Raw genomic sequence first — 20,245 nt, 5'->3', positions numbered from 1 at the left:
TTTTTCATGGCTAAATTTCCTGAAGAATCTGTACACACTGAGCATGCCCCAACCGGGGGACTGGGCAGGACTTTCTCTGCAATTGCAGTTCTGGGCTGAGCTCCAGGACTGAAAGAAAGGAGACCGTCCCCTGCGATGAGAAGGAAGCTGCCTGATTAAAATGCAGATGGGGCAGGAGACAGACCTGGCAGGGGTGATAGTGGAGGGGGGATTGGTTTGGTGATCCAGAGGGGAAAATAAAGATGACTGGGAGCCAGGGGAGGATCTGGGAAATTGAGATCATACACAGAGCCATGGGGAGAGTAGGATGGCTGGGCAAAGAGACAGGGTGACAAGGAGCTGGGAAGCAGGGGGCAATTTCTGTTGCCCTTTGCCAGGAAACAGTTGCTCACCCACTGCAGATAGATGATGTAACATTGGGGCCCTGGATTTATCAGAGCAATGTGGACTTATTCCTTGGTAGCACACAGGCTCCTCCTCGCTGGGTCTGGATGTGTCTTAGTTTCAGCCTAGAAGCCACCATCACGTTCCTCCCCTGCCATCTGCACCATAATGCAAAAAGCACCAAGAGCAACGTAAGGGTTGCTCTGTATAACAGAGTTACCTTGATCAGTTTTTCCACATCTCCATCGCACAGTGACAGCAAAGGCACAGTAAACGGCTTCCATACGGGATCCAAGGTGTACTTAATCACCTGTGGTTTGGGAAGGAAAGAAAATGGTTAGATTAGAACAGTGGTCAGCAACCAGTACATCGGGATCTACTGGCAGAACTTGGAGCCTCTGGCAGGTGATCCTGACTGATTTGGCCAGGAAGCTATCATGTGCTGGCACTTCAGTTGCCCCTCCACCTACTGTCCACCTGCCCTCTGCCTTGGAGCTGCCCCTTGGGAGCCTCTTGCTTGCTGTGAGGGTGTGGGAGGAAGAAGAGGGGGGTGCTGATGTCAGGGTGTCCCCTGTCCCCCCACGCCTGTACCCTATCTCCACGCAGAGAGAAGGGGATGGAGGGAACTTGGCAATGTAAATCTCTGTCACTCTCACGCACGCACACACACACTGTCCTTCCCTCTCCTCTCCTGACCCAACATGTATGCTTACATTTAATTCTCTGAGTAGGGAGATTTAAAATGCCTAAACCTGTTGGCTACATCTAGATTGCATCCCTTTTTCGTAAAAGGGATGCAAATTAGACGTATCGCAATTACTAATGAAGCGGGGATTTAAATCTCCCCCGCTTCATTAGCATAAAAACGGCTGCTGCTTTTTTTTGGCACGGAGCTTTGCCGGAAAAAAGCGCCAGTCTAGACGCGGATCTTTTGGAAAATAAAGCCTTTTCCGAAAGATCCCTTATCCCCAAAGCTCCGTGTCGAAAAAAGCGGCAGCCATTTTTATGCTAATGAAGCAGGGGAGATTTTATGAAAAAGGGATGCAATCTAGATGTAGCAGTTGTGTCTGGAGTAATTATCCCTGTGGCAATTGGGCTCCTGGAGATGGCTGGCATGTCCATGCAGCAACCCAAGAAGGTCAGAGCAGGGGATCTCCACACGCTGTCCTTGCCTGCTGACACCACTCCTGCAGCTCCCATTGATCATTAACAGAGAACTGTGGCCAGTGGAGTCAGTGCCTGTAGATGAGGGGCAGCACATGGTGCCATTGTTGTACATACCAGCTGCTTTCAGGAGTGGTGCAGGGCCAGGCCAGGAGTGAGCCTGCCTTGGCTCTGCTGCACCATCCCTGGGGCAGCTGTCCTGCTGCTCCCAGGGTGGGTGGCACTTGAACCCATCACCCTGTGCTCCCCTGGTGAATGCCCTATCCCCTGGTCTATTCCAGAGCCCACCCCACCCCACCTCCTTAACCTTCAGCAGATTCCTTATCCTATGTTGGCTGTCTGGTCACTCCCAAGGTAGGCAAGACTTGAACCCACCAGCCTGTGTTCTCCAGGTGAATGCCTGATCCCATAAGCTACTCCAGAACTACCACCCCCTTTCAGGGCATCTCTTATCATAGAATCACAGAGCTGGAAAATACCTCAGGAGGTCATCAAGTCCAGCCCCTTGCCCAAAGCAGGACCAATCCCAACTAAATCAACCCAGCCAGGGCTTTGTCAAGCTGAGACTTAAACACCTCTAGGGATGAAGACTCCACCACCTCTCTAGGGAACCCATCCCAGTGCTTCACTGCCCTCTTAGGGAAATAGTTTTTCCTAATGTCCAACCTAAACCTCTCCCACTGTAACTTAAGACCATTGCTCCTTATTCTGCCATCTGTCACTACTGAGAACAGCCTTTCCCTATCCTCTTTGGAACCCCCCTTCAGGAAGTTGAAGGCTGCTATCAAATCCCCCCTCACTCTTCTCTTCTGCAGACTAAACAAACCCAAATCCCTCAGCCTCTCCTCATAGGTCATGTGCTCAAGCCCCCTAATCATTCTGGTTGCCTCCGCTCGGCCCTCCCCAGTGTGTCCACTTCCTTTCTGTAGTGGGGGCTCCAGAACTGGACACAATACAGCCACTCTCCGAGTTACGGACCAACACTTGGTCCGTAACTCGAACTGTTCATAACTCAGATCCCACTGAGTTACATGCGACCGTGCTGTTTGTAAGTGCGGGTCGCGTTAGTAACTCGGGGACCGTCTTTACGACCGCTCCATGGGAGCTTCCGAGCTTTGGTCGTAAGTGCAAACGGTCGTAATTCGACCGTTCACAACTCGGGGAGCGGCTGTACTCCAGATGTGGCCTCACCAGAGCCGAATAAAGGGGAATAATCACTTATCCTGCTTTCCTAATGCAGGAGCCAGCTCCATCCCCGAAGCAACCTGTGTTGGCTGTGCAGCCGTTCCCAGGGTGGGCAGAGGGACTTGAGCCCCCAACCCTGAGCTCCCCAAGCAAATGCCCTATCCCCTAGGCCACTCCAGAATTCACCCCACCTCCCTACGGTCAGGGCATCCCCTTCCACACGCCAAACCCCTTGGCCCAAGACCAGAGCCTGCACTCCAACCCGCTACCCCAGTCTGGTGTGAGTGATCGAGATTCATGGAGGAAGGGGGATGGAGCAAGCAGGGTGAGGCCTCGGAGAAGGGGTAGAGCAGGGGTGGAGCCTCAGAGAAGGGGGGGAAGGAAGCAGGGCAAGGGTGTTTGGGTTTGCGGTAGATCGTACATTGCACTTAAATTGAAAAAGTGACCTTGTGGTTAAAAGGCTGGAGACTAATGGATTAGCAGGAGCCAGTGGAAGTGAAGTGTTGAACACAAAGCAAAGGCTGGAGACATGTTTTTAGTAACTTTCAACTGGCCCAAGGTTGGCGTAGCTCTGGTGAGGTCAGAGGAGCTACAATGCATTACATGGATAATAGCATCACCTAGGAACAGCGGCAGGCACGGAATCTGAGCCCTGAGCCATTGGGCTGGTCCACATGGCAACTCCTTTACCGAAATTCAACTTGAGTTGTCTCAGAAAGGGCATTTTCCTGCTTGGAAACCGTTCCTGTTTGTTAGGACTCCAAAGTGTAAAAGCAGGCAGACATAACGTCTCCAATCTGAGGCATCTTCAACCCGGGCTGATGCTGGGACTTCCAGAGCGAAGAGTACGAGTTTCTATGGCAGGAACTATGGAATCAATCTCCCAGCTCAGAGCTATACGACTCTCACACAGAACATGCACTGAGGGGGGAATCATAGAAGTGTGGGGAGGAGGTCAGCTCCCTGTGCTGAGGCAGGACTATATAAACCTAGACAATCCTGGACAGGGATATGCTCAAGCTGTTCAAAACCTTCCAAATACACGCAGCCAAACTCCAGATTCTGCAACCTCCCTTGGGAACCCTTTTCCAGTGCTTAACTGTCCATGGGCTTAAACAATTGTAAATACCCAACTTAAATCTTCCTTGCTGCAAACTATGCTGATTACTTCTTGTCCTACCCTTGAGTGACATTGAAAACAACCAATCGCCGTGAAGCATAACACTCTAAACAGGCGGCTTCACAAGGAAGGCAAACATGCCTTCAGCCTTCCCTTGGAAATGCTAGCAGGTAAGATTAGGAATGTATTTTTCCACGTTATTTCTCTCAGATAATACAACTTCCATTTCTCAAGGATGCACTCCCAGCCAGTTTTCAGCCATGCAGAACAATGAACACTAAACATACATGGCAGGTACATCTACTATATATTTGAGAGAGATTGTCTGTCTGTTCAAGAACTCCTCCCAAATGGTACAGGCTAGGACCATCAAATCTGGTACGTAGCTTCCTCTGACCATAACTTAAAGCAAGGTCATAGTTTGGTTATGTGGAGGTGGGGGAGCTGAAGCTCCCCCCCCCCCCATGCATATGGGGACACACAAAACCATACAAAAAAAGAGACAATCACCAGGAGGGTGAAAGGGGCTGGCTGAGGGTGTACCCCCCTTCCAGGACTGCCCCAGCCCCAAGCCTCCACCCCCCCAGGTGCTCTTCTGGGAGGACGAGGGGGGGCTACAGCTCTCTCCCCACCATTCATACGGGAACACTGCTGGCTGTTCCCCTTTGTCAGGGAGTGAGGGGAAAGTGCACAGTTTGCTGCATTCCTCACTCTGGCTGGGAACCGCAGGGGGCAGACAAACCTGGACCTGCCCCAGCCAGGGGACATGCACCTCTGCCCCGGCTGTGCCAGGTGGAGCCACAGCAGCCATGGAGAGTCACTTCTCATGTGGCCCCATGCTGCTGTGGTGAGAGGGGGCTGGGATTATCCTCTCTCGCTAGGACAGCCAGCAGACTCCAGCCCCACCCCAGAGCAATGATTCAAACAAATGAAACGTGCACGTTTTCATTTATTTTCCAAAAAACACAATTGAACTGCATTAAGGACCTGAGCAAACACTGGGCAAATCTTCTAGTTGCTTAAAATTTCTGATCTCTCCAAAGCCATCAAGGGCTTCCTCAAACAATCAGGATTAGCATTGCTCTGGCAGGATAGGCTGAGCTGTCAGCAGCTAGTGACGCGAAGCACGGACTGGCTTTTATTTTGCAACATGGGTGATGCAGACAGTTCCCCGTTAGGGAATAAGAAAAAAACCTGACTTTAAGAGCACAGTTTAATGCAAGATTTGTAAACACTTCCTCCATCCAGTTGGAAAACCCCGGGGGGGAAACCCACGCACATTAAGACCACAAACTTCATGGTGCCCATACGCTGCTAGACACCATGCTCTGGGGGTGGGTGTCTATGAAAGGATCAATGCGTATTTCACCACATGGCACCCAGCTGTGGATTCACATCTTTCTTTAAAACACACTGAAATGACAGCATTAGCCTTCCGCAGCAGACACCTCTGTTACTGAACAACACCTAATGACAGGAACAGCCAGGAACATATGAAAAGCTGCAGCCCAAAGGAGCCAGCAATCACCTCATTCTAGTACCTTCCTCTCCCCACCATTTAGATGTTTCTGTCATTCAGAATTCCAGTTTATTTTCAGGGCAGTTAAGTGGGACGTTATTTAAGCCCCTGAAAATGTACAGAATTTCCCCCTCAGGTGCCTATAGAAAATAAAACTTTAATAGACTCTGTCATGTATGGCACCAAGCTTCGCAATCCATGTATTTTATTGAGTGTCAGGTTTCCCAACAAAATTCACAGCAGATAATGAACAAATACTGCCAGTGCCAAGCAGCCAGTAATGAGTCAAATGGGACTCACTAAAATGTGTCTCTAGAGCTGGCCAGCAAATGACATCAAGTTTTCCCATGGAAAGTTTCAGTTTTGTAGGAAGGGGGCATTGTGTTAGAAAAACACTCCACAATTCCCAACCAGTTCTGGTTTTCAGTTCATCTTAGCTCTGAATGGATGGCCCTAGATTTGAAATTCTCCGTTTTCTCTGGGATTAAGCAGTCACAGGGACTGTACTGGTGGGGATTGGTCCTGCCTAGAACAGGGGGCTGGACTTGATAACCTTCTGATGTCTCTTCCAGTTCTATGATTCTATGATAAGGGGATGGTTTTGGTGGGATTGGTCCTGCCTAGAACAGGGGGCTGGACTTGATGACCTTCTGATGTCTCTTCCAGTTCTATGATTCTATGATAAGGGGATGGTTTGAGAACATGATCTTGGTAACTAATTGACCATTCATTATCAGTGGGAAATAGGTCAATGGAGGGATAATAGGAGTTACTATAGAGAACTTTCTGGGTGTCTGGCTGGTGAGTCTTGACCCACATGCTCAGGGTTTAGCTGGTCATCATATTTGGAGTCGGGAAGGAATTTTCCTCCAGGGTAGGTTGGCAGAGACCCTGGAGGTTTTTCGCCTTCCTCTGTAGCATGGGGCACAGATCTCAGCTGGAGGATTCTCTGCATCTTGGGGCCTTCAAAGTATTTGAAGGCTTCAATATCTGAGACATAGGTGAGAGGATTATTCTAAGAGGGGTGGGTGAGATTCTGTGGCCTGTACTGTGCAGGGGGTCAGACTAGATGATCATAATGGTCCCTTCTGACCCTAAAGTCTATGAGTCTATGAGACTCTACCCATCAGTTAGAATGCTTTGGCCAACACTGTCAAAAGCAGCCTCTGATTCTGAGTGCCCAATTTGAGACATTTGTGAGCAGCACCAAGCATCAGCTGCTCTGGTTGAAGTCAAGGTAAGGAAATGACTATGCATGGTCAAAATGAAATTAATAAACCCCCATAACTAGAAACCCTAAAAATACATTGATTATAGACTTGTAGGACTAGAAGAGACTAAGGATGTTAAATATCGAGTAACTGACTAATCGAATAATCAATGCATTTATCGACTATTTGATTATTCGATAGAGCACCTCCGCCTTTTAAGTGTAGCAACAGTCCTAGAGCTGATGCTACACTTCACAGGAGAAAGCGCTGCATGAAGTCCGAGGTCAGCTGCTGACCCCTGGCTCCCTGCAGCGCTGCCACTTTGAAACACTGCAGGGAACCAGGCATCAGGCTCCATGCGGCATTTCAAAACGGCAGCGTTGCATGGAATCCCCCGCTGATCCTGGGCTCCACGTGGTGCTGCCACTTTGAAATGCCACATGCAGCCTGGAGACACCCCAACTGGCCCCGGGCTACACATGGCGTTTCAAAGTGGCAGCGTCGTGTGGAGCCCAGGGTCTGCCCAGGCTGCATGCGGCACTGCCACTTTGAAGTACTCCCTCCTCTTTCCCCTCCCCCCCGTTGCTGCCTCTTTCTGCCTGTCAATTATATGTTTAGCTCATTTGCTGCAATTCTGACCATCACTTCTCTCCCCTTCCAAGTCACACAGTCTTCGGCATGGCTAGGCAAGGAAAAGACTTACAACAAGGTCCATCTGTCCCCTCATCAGTAATGCTACCAGAAAAAAGGATAAGGACAAAAAGGCACCAAGGGTATGTCTACACTACATGGCTCCGTCGACGGAGCCATGTAAATTAGTTTACCCGACATAGTCAATGAAGTGGGGATTTAAATAATCCTCGCTTCATTAAAATAAAAATGGCCACCGCACTGTGCCGACAATCAGCTGATCCGGCACAGCATAGCAGTCTAGACATGGATTGGTCGACAAGGGAAGCCTTTGTCGACCACTCCCTTATGCCTCGTGAAACTTATGCCATACAGCATGGCGGCCATGTTTATTTTAATGAAGTGGGGATTATTTAAATCCCCGCTTCATTGATTATGTCGGGTAAAGTAGTTTACATGGTTCCGTCGACGGAGCCATGTAATCTAGACATACCCCAACTGTTTAATCTAAAGCCTCAAATAATAGTCCTACTCACCTCTGTTCTGTGGACCAGCATCCATTTCCCATCATCGCCTGGTTTATAAAACTCTAGAAATGGATCCGACTTTCCAAACAGGTCCTGTGGAAAAATGCAATATAGGTTATACAATTATTCCATTCAGCCATACAATGCTCAGGCACGGGACACCCTGAAAAAGAGAAATGACACTCTCCACTACAACGTAGAGGACCTAGTCCTCCTAGTTGTCTTCTGCTGAGGCACGGAAGAATATAACACAGAATTAAAGTGACCATAAGTGATTATTAAACATCCCCACATTTTACAAGAGTAACTGATAGGATTAAGAATAAGCACCTAAAATGGGAGCATTGTTATAAAAGAAGCTAGCCTCATCTTTATTATGACCTGCACATTGTAAGTATTAAGGATGTGGTTTTTCCAAAGCTCTCAGCATTAGTCTGACTGATCCTATTTGAAGTCAGTGATCAAACTCCACTGATGCAATGGGCGCAGTGTAACAGCAATGCTAAGCACTTTTGCAGCTCATACCCTAAACATATAGGACTTGTCCTTGAAGTATGGACATATTTGTAGCAGTTCCAACTTTCTAGCAGTTTAGGTTGTCCCTGCATATTTAAAAGAAGGCAGCCAAACTGACAGAAGACAGGTTTAAATCCATTTAAGAACATTCACACACCACGAAGCAACCATTTAATTAAACTGGGTTAAAATCCCGCTTTTTATTAAACAACTCTGTTTCAACCAGACTTTGTACAGCTTATATGTTTTAACATGGAAGGGAATAAGGCTTTAGTGGGCACAGCCAGCTTCTTCAGATGAGTGGAGCAAAAGGCACAGAGAGGTATTTTTGTTAGTCTCAAAGGTACATCTAAGAATATGCATTCTGCATCCAACGGAAAACCTTGCAGCTGAATTCAGGGTTAGAAAAATATCTGAAGTGTTAAAAAAACTCAAAATATACACCACATGTCCCGGAATGAAAAGATATTCACAGCAATAAAGAGCACAGAGCAACCCCTTTTGTGGTTTCTCTAGAGCAAACCACAGCAGCCTTGACACACAAATCATGTAATATACTCTCGGAGATATACTGACTCCAGCCAATGCTTGTTTGTTGTCAACTTTCACTATCTTTTGCTACACTCCTGATAAAGATCCGCTTGTTTCCTGGCTGTTTATAGACAGGCAGTTTCTCTATATGCACAGAGATTATTCATAGCTGCACACACATCCGGCACACAGAGCCATAGTCTGACATTGTTAGTTTTAGGCCAATCCCCAAAATATAATCCATGAGCAGTCCACTTGCCATCAATGATATTGCTCATGGGGTAAGGTGCTACTCAAAGAGATCAAAATCTGACCCCAAATGGTGAGTAATAACAGGTTTGTTGTTTAATATCCTCAAAAGACAAAGCACCCAACACAACTGATGGGGCAAGGAAGTAAAGGTCCAGCAGCAATGATATGTGAGCAAACGTTTGGACTGATCCCAGGGTCTCACTTTACGGCTGCCCTTTTTCATTAGTAGATCTCAAAGCAATTTCAATAAACATCACTATCCCCATTTTACAGATGGGGAAACTGAGGCTAGGGAGACAAAATTATTTGTCTGACTACCCAGCAAGCCAATGATAGAGATGGAAATGGAACCCACTCCTCTCAGATCTGCTGAGTGCCATTGCAATCTCTATTACTATCTATTAGGTCAGTGTTTCTCAAACTGTGCTCCGTGAAGCCCCAGGGCTCCGTGAGACATCTCCAGGGGTTCCGCGAGGTTGACAAACTGGAAACATCGATAGGTACAACACATACAGTCAGTGAACCACTGGGGCTCCGCATACATTTTTATGCATGTAAAGGGTTCCGGAGCCCAAAAAGTTTGAGAACCGCTATATTAGGTTATCCTGAGTCACTTTCACATGTAATAATTTTCAGGATCCCTTGGCTGATAAACATGTTTAAAGGTTGCATGTTGGGGGGGAGGGGAGGAAACCCACATACCTTTTTATCCAGTTTTCTGCCAGCCATGCTCAGAGTGATCACTCTGTTATCTGACAGCTCCTGGGCAGCTATCTGAAAGACAAGAGAACATTTTATTCATTTTTAGAATGAAAATTAAATTCATGATTAATTGCATAAGAGATTCCAAACCCACAATTAGGAGAGGGAATGTTAGGCCACTTTGGGTTTTTTGATTTAATCATGTACTATTTTAGCATCACTACAAGCTGCGTTAAACCTGTTCTCAAATAAACTTATTACATAGCTTAAAATACAGCAAGGGTTTAGACTAATTTCAGCTTTGTCAAACTGTAAGTAACTTTACCAGTGCACACACAAGTCTAATTCCCCACCCCCTCCTCTTCTATAACTGTTAATGAAAAAACCCAAAGACTAGTGAGTTTATAAAAAGATCACCATACTCCTCACCTACAGGAATCATTTGCAAGGTTGATTAATACACATGACTCATAATTAAACCATCTGTGGTCCTGATCCTGAAATTGGGTATGTATGGATGCATCCATTCACCATATGCAGCCCCACTGAACTTATACAAACCAAGACATAGGATGGGGCTCCAAGTGTTGCTACTGGGACTCAGACGGAGACATGGAGGAGTCTGAAGGAACCATCAAGATACCTTTTTCCCCTCTACTACTCCTCTGCTCTCTGTCTTTGAAGCTTAAAACTCAAACTAGTCACCTTTACCCGGATAGCCTAGACATACTGGCTCTTTGTTGAATGGCTGCTGAGTTACTACAGTCCATCAGCCTGATGCTTATTTCCAAAATCCCTGCTTCCCACTTTTTCACTCCACGGAAGAGCTGACCAAATGTCTGCTGCCCTCTATTCTTTAGTCTTCCCAGGCCATGTTCCAGTACAAGATGGCTGATGCAAATGCTGTACAAACGAAAGTTGGGCCATGATCTCTTTGCCCCATTTAATTTCACAGAAGCTTTTTGGGTAAAATCTAAACTGGTAGAAAGAAAAATAAGTCCATGGGAGTGATATGGTTAGCACTGATGCAATGTGTTGTGTTCCCTCCCTCAATTTGCCTCTGACCCAGCCTTGGAAAGTGACATTGACCAAAGCTGAAAATAGCTTTTTTCCTACAACATTTGCTTCCCAAAACGATTAGCTTAAAAACAGTGAGCTATGGAGCTTCTGTTGGGCTTGAGCCAAGCGAAGCTGGTTCTTTTCATAAGAATGGCCACTCTGAGGGTATGCCTACACCAAGCAGCTTTGTGTCGATCCAGCCTTGTCGCTAAAGGTCAGCTCGGGTGAACGCTGTTCACTGCCATTCTGCCAAGAAAATACTTGCACACCCTATAAGGGGGTTCTGCTTTGTCAGTGGGAGAGCATTCCTGCCGACAAAACCACATTCACACTTTTTATTTGCCACGGCAAAACTTTGTCATTCATGGGCAGTGTTTTTTAAACACCCATGAATGACAAAAGTTGTGTCGATGAAGTGTGAGTGTAGACATACCCTGATTCAGGCCAATGGTCCAGCTAGTCCAGTGTCTTGTCTTCTGACAGTGGCTAATGCCAGATGCTTCAGAACAATTCAGGGCAATCATCAAATGATCCATCATTCCCTGTCATCCACTCCCAGCTTTTGGAAGTTTAGGGACACCCAGAGCATAGAGCTGGGATTCTGACTATCTTGGCTAATAGCTGTTGATAGTCCTATCCTTCCTAAACTTCTCTCATTCTTTTTTGATTCCAGCTATTATATATCTACATAGAGGTAGTCGTCTCTTTTGTGAGCTGAACAGTCCCAGTCTTTTTAATCTCTCCTCATATGGAAGCTCTTCCATACCTAAAAGAAGTTTTGTTCCCCTTCTCTGTACATTTTCCAACTCTAATAGATCTTTTCTGACGTGGGGTACTGGACCTGCACGCAGAATTCAAGGTGTGAATGTATCATGGATTTGTACAGTGGCATTATATCTACCCTTTCCTAATAGTTCCTAACATTATTAGTAAGACTGTCAATTAATGCGCATTAATGCCTGCAATTAACGCAGAGCACAATTTATGCGTTAATTTCAATGGGGCAGCCCAAAGCAGCCGGGGATCAGCTGGGAACTCCAGCTGATCCCAGGCTCCTGCAGTGCTGCCCCTTGGAAATGCTGGGGCGGCCTTTCACAGGGGTAGTGCTGCACCGAGCTCAAGTCAGCTGGGGACTCCAGCTGATCCCAGGCTTCTGCTGTACTGTCCCTGGGGCGGTGTTTCAAAGGGGCAGTGTGCGCGATTAATCGCGATTAATTTTTTAATTGCTTGACAGCCCTAATTATTAGCTTTTTTTGACTGCTGCTGCTCATTAAGCTGATGTTTTCAGAGAACTAGTCACAATGACTCCAAGATGTCTCTCTTGAGAGGCAACTGCTAATTTAGATTATCATTGGTACGTACAGTTGGGATTATGTTTTCCAATGGTCATTACATTACATTTATTAACATGGAGTTTCACCTGCCATTCTGTTGCCCAGTCACCAGTTTTGCAAGATCCCTTTGTAACTCTTCCAAGTCTGCTTTGAACTTAGCCTGGAGTAATTTTGTATCATCTGCAGACTTTGCTACCTCCCTATTTACATAAGATCATTTATGAATGTATTGACTGCGCTGGTCCCAGATCAGCACCTCAGGAGTCACTACTTACCTTTCTCCACTGTGAGAACTGACCATTTCTTTCTACCTTTTTTCGAGTTAGCCAGTTACTGATTCATGAGAGGACCATGACGGCTTAATTTAAGAACTTATGGGATGGGACTTTGCCAGAGGCTTTCCGAAAGCAAGTATGCTCTGTAAATGCAATCACCTTGTCCTCATGTTTGATGACCCCCTCAAAGAACTGGAACAGACTGGTGAGGCATGATTTTCCTCTACAAAAGCTGACTGTGCCCCAACACGTTGCCTGACAATTCTGTTCTTAGTTTCAACCCTGTACTGAAATTAGTTTTACCAGCCTGTAATTGCAAGGATTACCTCTAGAGCCTTTTAAAAAGGTTAAATTAGCTATCTTCCAGTCATCTGTACAAAGTTCATAGCTCTGTAATTTCAAATCTGAGTTGTGTCACAACTTTTGGGTGAATCCGATCCTGGTGACTTACTATTGCTTAATTTATCAATTTGTTCCAAAAATCTCCTCAATTGAAACCTCACTCTGGGGCAGTTCCTCAGATTTGTCACCTAAGAATGGCTCAGGCATGGGACTATCCCTCACGTCTTCTGTAGACCAATGCAAAGAATTCGTCTAGCTTCTCCGCTATGGCCTTGTCTTCCTTGAGTGCTTCTTTAGCACCTTGGTTGTCCCAGTGGCCACACTGACAATTTGGCAGGCTTCCTGCTTCTGATGTACTTAAAAAAAGAAGCCTGCTCTTAGCAGAAACCACCTACTGTTGCTACTCACATTATACTAGCACATAATCACCCTCCTATACCATAAAAAGGCTTTCACTGCCAAACATCAGTGGGTTGGTTTGGACTGGAATATGCTCCAATGCAGGGATGAGGAATCTTTTTTCTGTTAGGGGCCAATGACCCATAGAAAAAATCCATCGTGGGCTACACAGCCCTGGGTGTGTGTGTGTGTGTGTGGCTTGGGGCTTTCCCTAGGTTCTGGAGTGGGGTGGGAAATGAGGGGTTTAGGGGTGTAGGAGGGGCTCCCGACTGGGGCCAAAGGGTTTGGAGTGGGCTCAGGTACAGGAGGGTCTGAGGACTGAGGCAGGAAGTTCAGGGTGTGGGTACAGGAGAGAGTGAGAGGCGCAGGCTCCTGCTGGGTGCCGTTTACCTCAGATGATTTCCGGGGACTGGGGCTAAGGTAGACTGCCCCCTGCCCTGTCCCCCCCAGTGTTCTCAGAAGCTGCCACTATGGGTATGTCTAGACTACATGCCTCTGTCGGCACTCAGCACCCATTGGCTGCAGTTCCCTGCCAACGGGAACTGCAGGGGCACAGACACAGACTCAGAGCTTCCTTGAGCCTCAGAACCGCGTGGACACCAAGCAGTCTGGCAACCTGACTTACATCTGAAGTTATGGTTCCAGCCATGAGGAGGGGAGGGTCACCAAGACTAAGGGCTTCTGGTTTGCAGCCTGGAGCTTTGCCACAGGCCAAACCAAATGAAACAGACAAGAGGTTCCCCACCTCTGCTCTAATGTGTTTCTTAGTGTTTTAAGAAAAGAAAAAGAAAAGCAGATTGCCAGCGATTTTCTGAATCACAACTGCTGTTTTTTTTAAAAAAGCTTCATCCTTCTCTAAGAGCTGCTCCCCTCCCAACTCCTCCTCTTCACTGCTCCCTGCTGCAGAGCAGCCCTTGCAATGGTTTGTGTGACACAGGGTATTACCAGGCACGACAAACTCCTGGCATCAGGAAGGGTTGGGGAGGGGGGAGAATCAGCAGCCAAAGACAATCGGGATCAGAGGAACTCGGAGAGGTAGAATGCGCACACTTTGAGTTTTATTAGTACAATATCGTTCAGAACATGCCCTGGTGCCAGATCCCATCAAGAGTAGTTAAAAAAAGAAGCAGAATCACATCTAGGTCATTATGGGAAATCAAGGAACAATTTTCTGCAGAAGGAGCAATCAGAGGATTTTTACTGCTTACGAAAGTGCAGAGGCAGTGGAGAGTTGCAGCCTTCCGAGTCTCTTCAGAAAGTTGGCGTGGAGCACCATTAGTGGCCTCTGAATAACTACTAGCACAAAGCACTTATTGTGGTTCTAGGAGACAGGGACAACATGGTGCTTAGGGAGATGCTAACTGTATCATGACACATGCTGAATTTCTTAATATCGAGCATGTTGCTTGTGCTTCACAGCACTACCTGGCCCCAGTGCAGAAGCACACAGGAGAGTGGATGCTTCACCTCACACCTATGCCAGCACTGCTTCTGTCTCCTCCACCTGCACCTGTAGCCAGACAGAGCACCTGGGCATGGATGCCTCTACCCAGATCCTGGTGTGGTTTTGCAGGGACTGTTGCTTGCAATTCCCACTTATTGATATCCAGGCTGGGGAGATCATCCAATGCGAAAGGTGCCTGCTGGTGGAATCTCTCAGGCAGCAGGTGGGAGAGCTACAGGAGGAGGTGGCTAGGTTGAGGAGCACCCGCATCCATGAGGAATTCCTGGACCGTGTTCATGAGGAGACAGCTGAGGTAGCTGTCCCAGTACACAGGACTGCGGACACACCACTGGTGGAGGAGACGGCTCAGGGTGGACAGTGGCAGCTGGTTACTTCTGGCAGCAGGCAGTGCTCCACCCCTGCTCCGTACCCTCCCGCCGTGGTACTAGGAAACTGTTATGCTCTTCTTTACACAGGAGATCGGCAATCACCCCATACACCGGAGGAGGAGAAGCCCCTAAGGGCTAAGGGCTGCGAAGATGGTGTCACCAGAAGGGCTTTGGCTTCCTTGACCATGGGATGCTATTCTAGGAAGGACTGCTAAACAGGGATGGCGTCCACCTTTCGAGGAGGGGGAAGACCATATTTGGACACAGAATGGCTACCTAGTGAGGAGGGCTTTAAACTAGGTTCGACGGGGACAGGTGAGCAAAGCCCACAGGTAAGTGGAGAACATGGGGACCTGGGAGATGGGTCGGAAATGGGAGGGAGCGTGGGCTACAATGGCAGAGAGAAAGGAGGGTCAGGCCAAAACTGGGAGGCAAGGTATCAGGATCTTAGATATCTATATACAAATGCGAGAAGTATGGGAAATAAGCAGGAAGAACTGGAAGCACTAATAAATAAGTACAATTATGACACTGTTGGTATCACAGAAACTTGGTGGGATAATACACATGATTGGAATATTTCTATAGAAGGATACAGCTTGCTCAGGAAGGATAGACAGGGGAAAAAGGGAGGAGGTGTTGCTTTATACATTAAAAATGAACCCACTTGGAGTGAGGTGGAGATGGACATAGGAGACGGAAGTGTTGAGAGTCTCTGGGTTAGGCTAAAAGGGATTTAAAACAAAGGTGATGTCATGCTAGGAGTCTACTACAGGCCACCTACCCAGGTGGAAGAAGTGGATGAGGCTTTTTTTAAACTGCTAACAAAATCATCCAAAGCCCAAGATTTGGTGGTGATGGGGGACTTCAACTATCCAGATATATGTTGGGAAAATAACACAGCGGGGCACAAACTATCCAGTCGGTTCTTGGACTGCATTGGAGACAACTTTTTATTTCAGAAGGTTGAAAAAGCTACCAAGGGGAAGCGGTTCTAGATTTGATCCTAACAAATAGGAAGGAACTAGTTGAGAATTTGAAAGTGGAAGGCAGCTTGGGTGAAAGTGATCATGAAATCACAGAGTTCACAATTCTAAGGAAGGGTAGAAGGGAGAACAGCAAAATAGAGACAATGGATTTCAGGAAGGCAGATTTTGGTAAGCTCATAGAGCTGATAGCTAAGGTCCCATGGGAATCGAGACTGAGGGGAAAAACAACTGAGGAGAGTTGGCAGTTTTTCAAAGGGACATTGTTAAGGGCCCAAAAGCAAGCTATTCCGCTGTGTCGGAAAGATAGAAAATATGGCAAAAGACCACCTTGGCTTAACCACAAGATCTTGCATGATCTAAAAATAAAAAAGGAGTCTCATAAAAAATGGAAAGCAGGACAAATTACAAAGGATGAATATAGGCAAACAGCACAGGAATGCGGGGCAAGATTAGAAAGGCAAAGGCACAGAATGAGCTCAAACTAGCTGCAGGAATAAAGGGAAACAAGAAGACTTTTTATAAATATATTAGAAGCAAGAGGAAGACCAAGGAGAGGGTAGGCCCACTGGTCAGTGAGGAGGGAGAAACAGTAACAGGAAAGTTGGAAATGGCAGAGATGCTAAATGACTTCTTTGTTTCGGTCTTCACCAAGAAGTCTGAAGGAATGCCTAACATAGGGAATGCTAGTAGGAAGGGGGTAGTTTTAGAAGGTAAAATAAAAAAAGAACAAGTTAAAAATCACCTAGAAAAGTTAGATGCCTGCAAGTCACCAGGGCCTGATGAAATGCATCCTAGAATACTCAAGGAGCTGATAGAGGAGGTATCTGAGCCTCTAGCTGTCATCTTTGGAAAATCATGGGAGACAGGAGAGATTCCAGAGGACTGGAAAAGGGCAAATCTAGTGCCCATCTATAAAAAGGGAAATAAGAACACCCCAGGAAACTACAGACCAGTTAGTTTAACTTCTGTGCCAGGGCAGATAATGGAGCAAGTAATTAAGGAAATCATCTGTAAACACTTGGAAAGTGGCAAGGTGATAGGGAACAGCCAGCATGGATTTGTAAAGAACAAATCATGTCAAACCAATCTGATAGCTTTCTTTAATAGGATAACGAGTCTTGTGGATAAGGGAGAAGCGGTGGATGTGGTATACCTAGACTTTAGTAAGGCGTTTGATACGGTCTCGCATGATATTCTTATCAATAAACTAGGTAAATACAACTTAGATGGGGCTACTATAAGGTGGGTGCATAACTGGCTGGATAACCGTACTCAGAGAGTAGTTTTTAATGGTTCACAATCCTGCTGGAAAGGCATAACAAGTGGGGTTCCACAGGGGTCTGTTCAGGGACCGGCTCTGTTCAATATCTTCATCAACGATTTAGATATTGGTATAGAAAGTACGCTTATTAAGTTTGCAGATGATACCAAGCTGGGAGGGGTTACGACTAATCTGCAGGATAGGGTCATAATTCAAAACGACCTGGACAAATTGGAGAAACGGTCTGAGGTAAATAGGATGAAGTTTAATAAAAACAAATGCAAAGTGCTCCACTTAGGAAGGAACAATGAGTTTCATACATACAGAATGGGAAGCGACTGTCTGGGAAGGAGTACGGCAGAAAGGGATCTAGGGGTTATAGTGGACCACAAGTTAAATATGAGTCAGCAGTGGGATTCCATTGCAAAGAAAGCAAACATGATTCTGGGATGCATTAACAGGTGTGTTGTGAGCAAGACATGAGAAGTCATTCTTCCGCTCTACTCTGCTCTGGTTAGGCCTCAATTGGAGTATTGTGTCCAGTTCTGGGCACCGCATTTCAAAAAAGATGTGGAGAAATTGGAGAGGGTCCAGAGAAGAGCAACGAGAACGATTAAAGGTCTAGAGAACATGAGCTATAGGGAAGGCTGAAGGAATTGGGTTTGTTTAGTTTAGAAAAGAGACGATTGAGGGAGGATACGATAGCAGTTTTCAGGTATCTAAAAGGGTGTCACGCGGAGGAGGGAGAAAACTTGTTCATCTTGACCTCTGGGGATAGAACAAGAAGCAATGGGCTTAAACTGCAGCAAGGGAGGTTGAGGTTGGACATTAGGAAAAAGTTCCTAATTGTCAAGGTAGTCAAACACTGGAATAAATTGCCCAGGGAGATTGTGGAATCTCCACCTGTGGAGATATTTATGAGTAGGTTAGATAAATGTCTATCAGGGATGGTCTAGACAGTATTTGGTCCTGGACTCGAACTCTCGAGGTCCCTTCCAGTCCTAGTATTCTATGATTCTATGATTCAGAAGGATGGAAGAATGGTCAGTGCTGGCATGTTTCACAGGGCAAGTTGGGATTCTCTTGGCTTTAAAGGCATTCCTGGCCAGGAACCAGACCTGCACGTCTGGAAGTGACACCAGACACAATCTCTGTATGTAGCCTGGCCAGCAGCGGGGCACGAAGATGCTCTTGGTTAGTACATTACCACCAGCTGCCCACCGCTCCAGGGAGCAGATCCTGAGTGCAGGGCTGCTCTCTCAACAATCTTTCACCCTTCTCAGGACCGAGTAATCACTATCTGCCCTATACACGTGGTCTTTAAGGCCCAGGACTAGAAGAATGGGACCCTCTGATGAGTCAGGAGCTGGGTAAGCTAATGAAGGCTAAAAGTACTGCAGTAAGAGGAGGTAGCAAGGCCCAACAGAAAGGCTGAAAATCAGGACGTTCGGGTTCTAGTCCTGGCTTGGTGACAGATTTGCTGTGTGACCTCAGACAAGTTGTTTCCCCTCTCTAATGTGGGGATAATGACAGTGGGCAGAAGATTAAAGAATCTAGCACAGAAAGCCCTGCAGGAGGGACCCAACAAAAAGCGGAGGCTGTGGCTGGAATTTGGGCTGTTCGTTCCTTTGCTAATGAGGCTAAGCGCGAGCAAGGCAGAGTGCATGACCCTCTGTGCCGCACACTGATTCAGCAGCAGGGTGGGAATGGCAGCTGCTCCTTAGCACTTGTAACATTTAATTGCGCTCACTCTGCACTCATGCCAAGCCTGACTCAAAGCACCCGAATAAGCCCTTGGGAAGCACACTCCGTTGCAGCAGAGGGGCTCCGTGAGTCTCGCCTCCTGAGATAACACGTTAAGCTGCGTAAGTGACTTTGGTGACTGAAATTATTTTACAGCTTTTCCCTCTCCGTGCTTGGGGGAAAATCCCTACATAATGGACTCTCCTTCCACTCTGCCTACAAACCAGCTGAGACGGCTTGGTCGTCACCCTGACTGTGATGCAGAATTGTTAGCACAAGCTTCCAGCACAGTACCGAGCTTAGTGCAGCATTCAACCCTTTCCCACCACGGCCCCTTTGACGGGTCCGGCTACAAGTTTTGTAAAGAAGGGTCTTTGGAAACGTGACCTCCTTGGAGGGACATTGGGATTGAAAAGACGCAGCTGCCCGTGCAAGAGTGATAAGCAAAATGCTGGGGACAGGCAGGTAATTGGCTCAGTAACGGCAGTGGGAGGAGAGAGGTGGTGATCCCACACCCAGGGGGCGTCTGGGACTGTCAAAGGGTGTGTCTAGACTACAGGGTTTTGTCGACAAAAGTGGACTTTTGTCGACAAAACTAAACCTGCGTCTACACTACCGCTGAGTTCTGTCGACAGAACGTCGACAGAACTCAGCAGTTTTGTCGACGCTGGTAATCCTCATTTTACGAGGAATAACGCCTTTTGTCGACAGAGTTCTGTCGACAGAAGGCGTTATTGCATCTAAACTGTCCTTTGCGTCTAACTGTCATGTCAACCAAGCAGCTTGCTTTGTCAACAGAACTGAATGTAGTGTAGATGCTCTTTGTCGACAGTATCTGTTGACAAAACTTCTGTCGACAAAAGCCTGTAGTCTAGACGTACCCATAGTGACTTGCTTAGGAGAGCGGGAGGATGTTCCATGGGGGGGGGGGGATTCCTTCAAACCAGCAGCACCTCAACAGGGAGCTTTCACTTCCCTCGCAGACGACTTAGAAGAAGTCCCTTTCCTGCGGGTGCGCCGACTAACATCACCTGTGTGAAGACGGACATAGGCTGGATCAGATGGTTTCTGTTCTGTGCTTTTGTGCTGGTGAACTTGGGCCAAGCACAGCAGAGTTAGTTAAGACATTGTCTTAAAGACAAAGAAACAATATACAGGCAAGAACGGAGGCAGCATAGAAAGGACAAGTGAACTGGAAAGAAAAAGGCAACACATCGTTCAGCAGGCACACAGCTTCCTATACTCCCCTCAGTTGGCTTCTGGGCATAA

At 47.0% G+C, this 20,245-nt stretch overlaps 1 protein-coding gene across 5 annotated transcripts in view; it reads right to left on the bottom strand.

The window, feature by feature from the left end:
- CPNE2 (copine 2) overlaps positions 1–20,245 on the bottom strand; it is a 162,839-nt gene that overhangs the window by 63,340 nt on the left and 79,254 nt on the right. For all 5 annotated transcript variants that reach the window (XM_075940373.2, XM_075940372.2, XM_006121032.5 and 2 more), the window contains 3 exons: positions 9,742–9,813; positions 7,750–7,833; positions 605–694 (listed from right to left, as the gene is read on the bottom strand). In XM_075940373.2, the coding sequence (XP_075796488.1) occupies positions 605–694; positions 7,750–7,833; positions 9,742–9,813 (246 nt within the window). The remainder of the gene's footprint in view (positions 1–604; positions 695–7,749; positions 7,834–9,741; positions 9,814–20,245) is intronic.

Source organism: Pelodiscus sinensis, chromosome 12, assembly GCF_052426305.1.
Source record: "Pelodiscus sinensis isolate ZL-2025 chromosome 12, ASM5242630v1, whole genome shotgun sequence".
Classification (NCBI taxonomy): Eukaryota; Metazoa; Chordata; order Testudines; family Trionychidae; genus Pelodiscus; species Pelodiscus sinensis.
The sequence above is the reverse complement of the archived record's forward strand: the minus strand, read 5'-3'. Positions and strand labels throughout refer to the sequence as shown.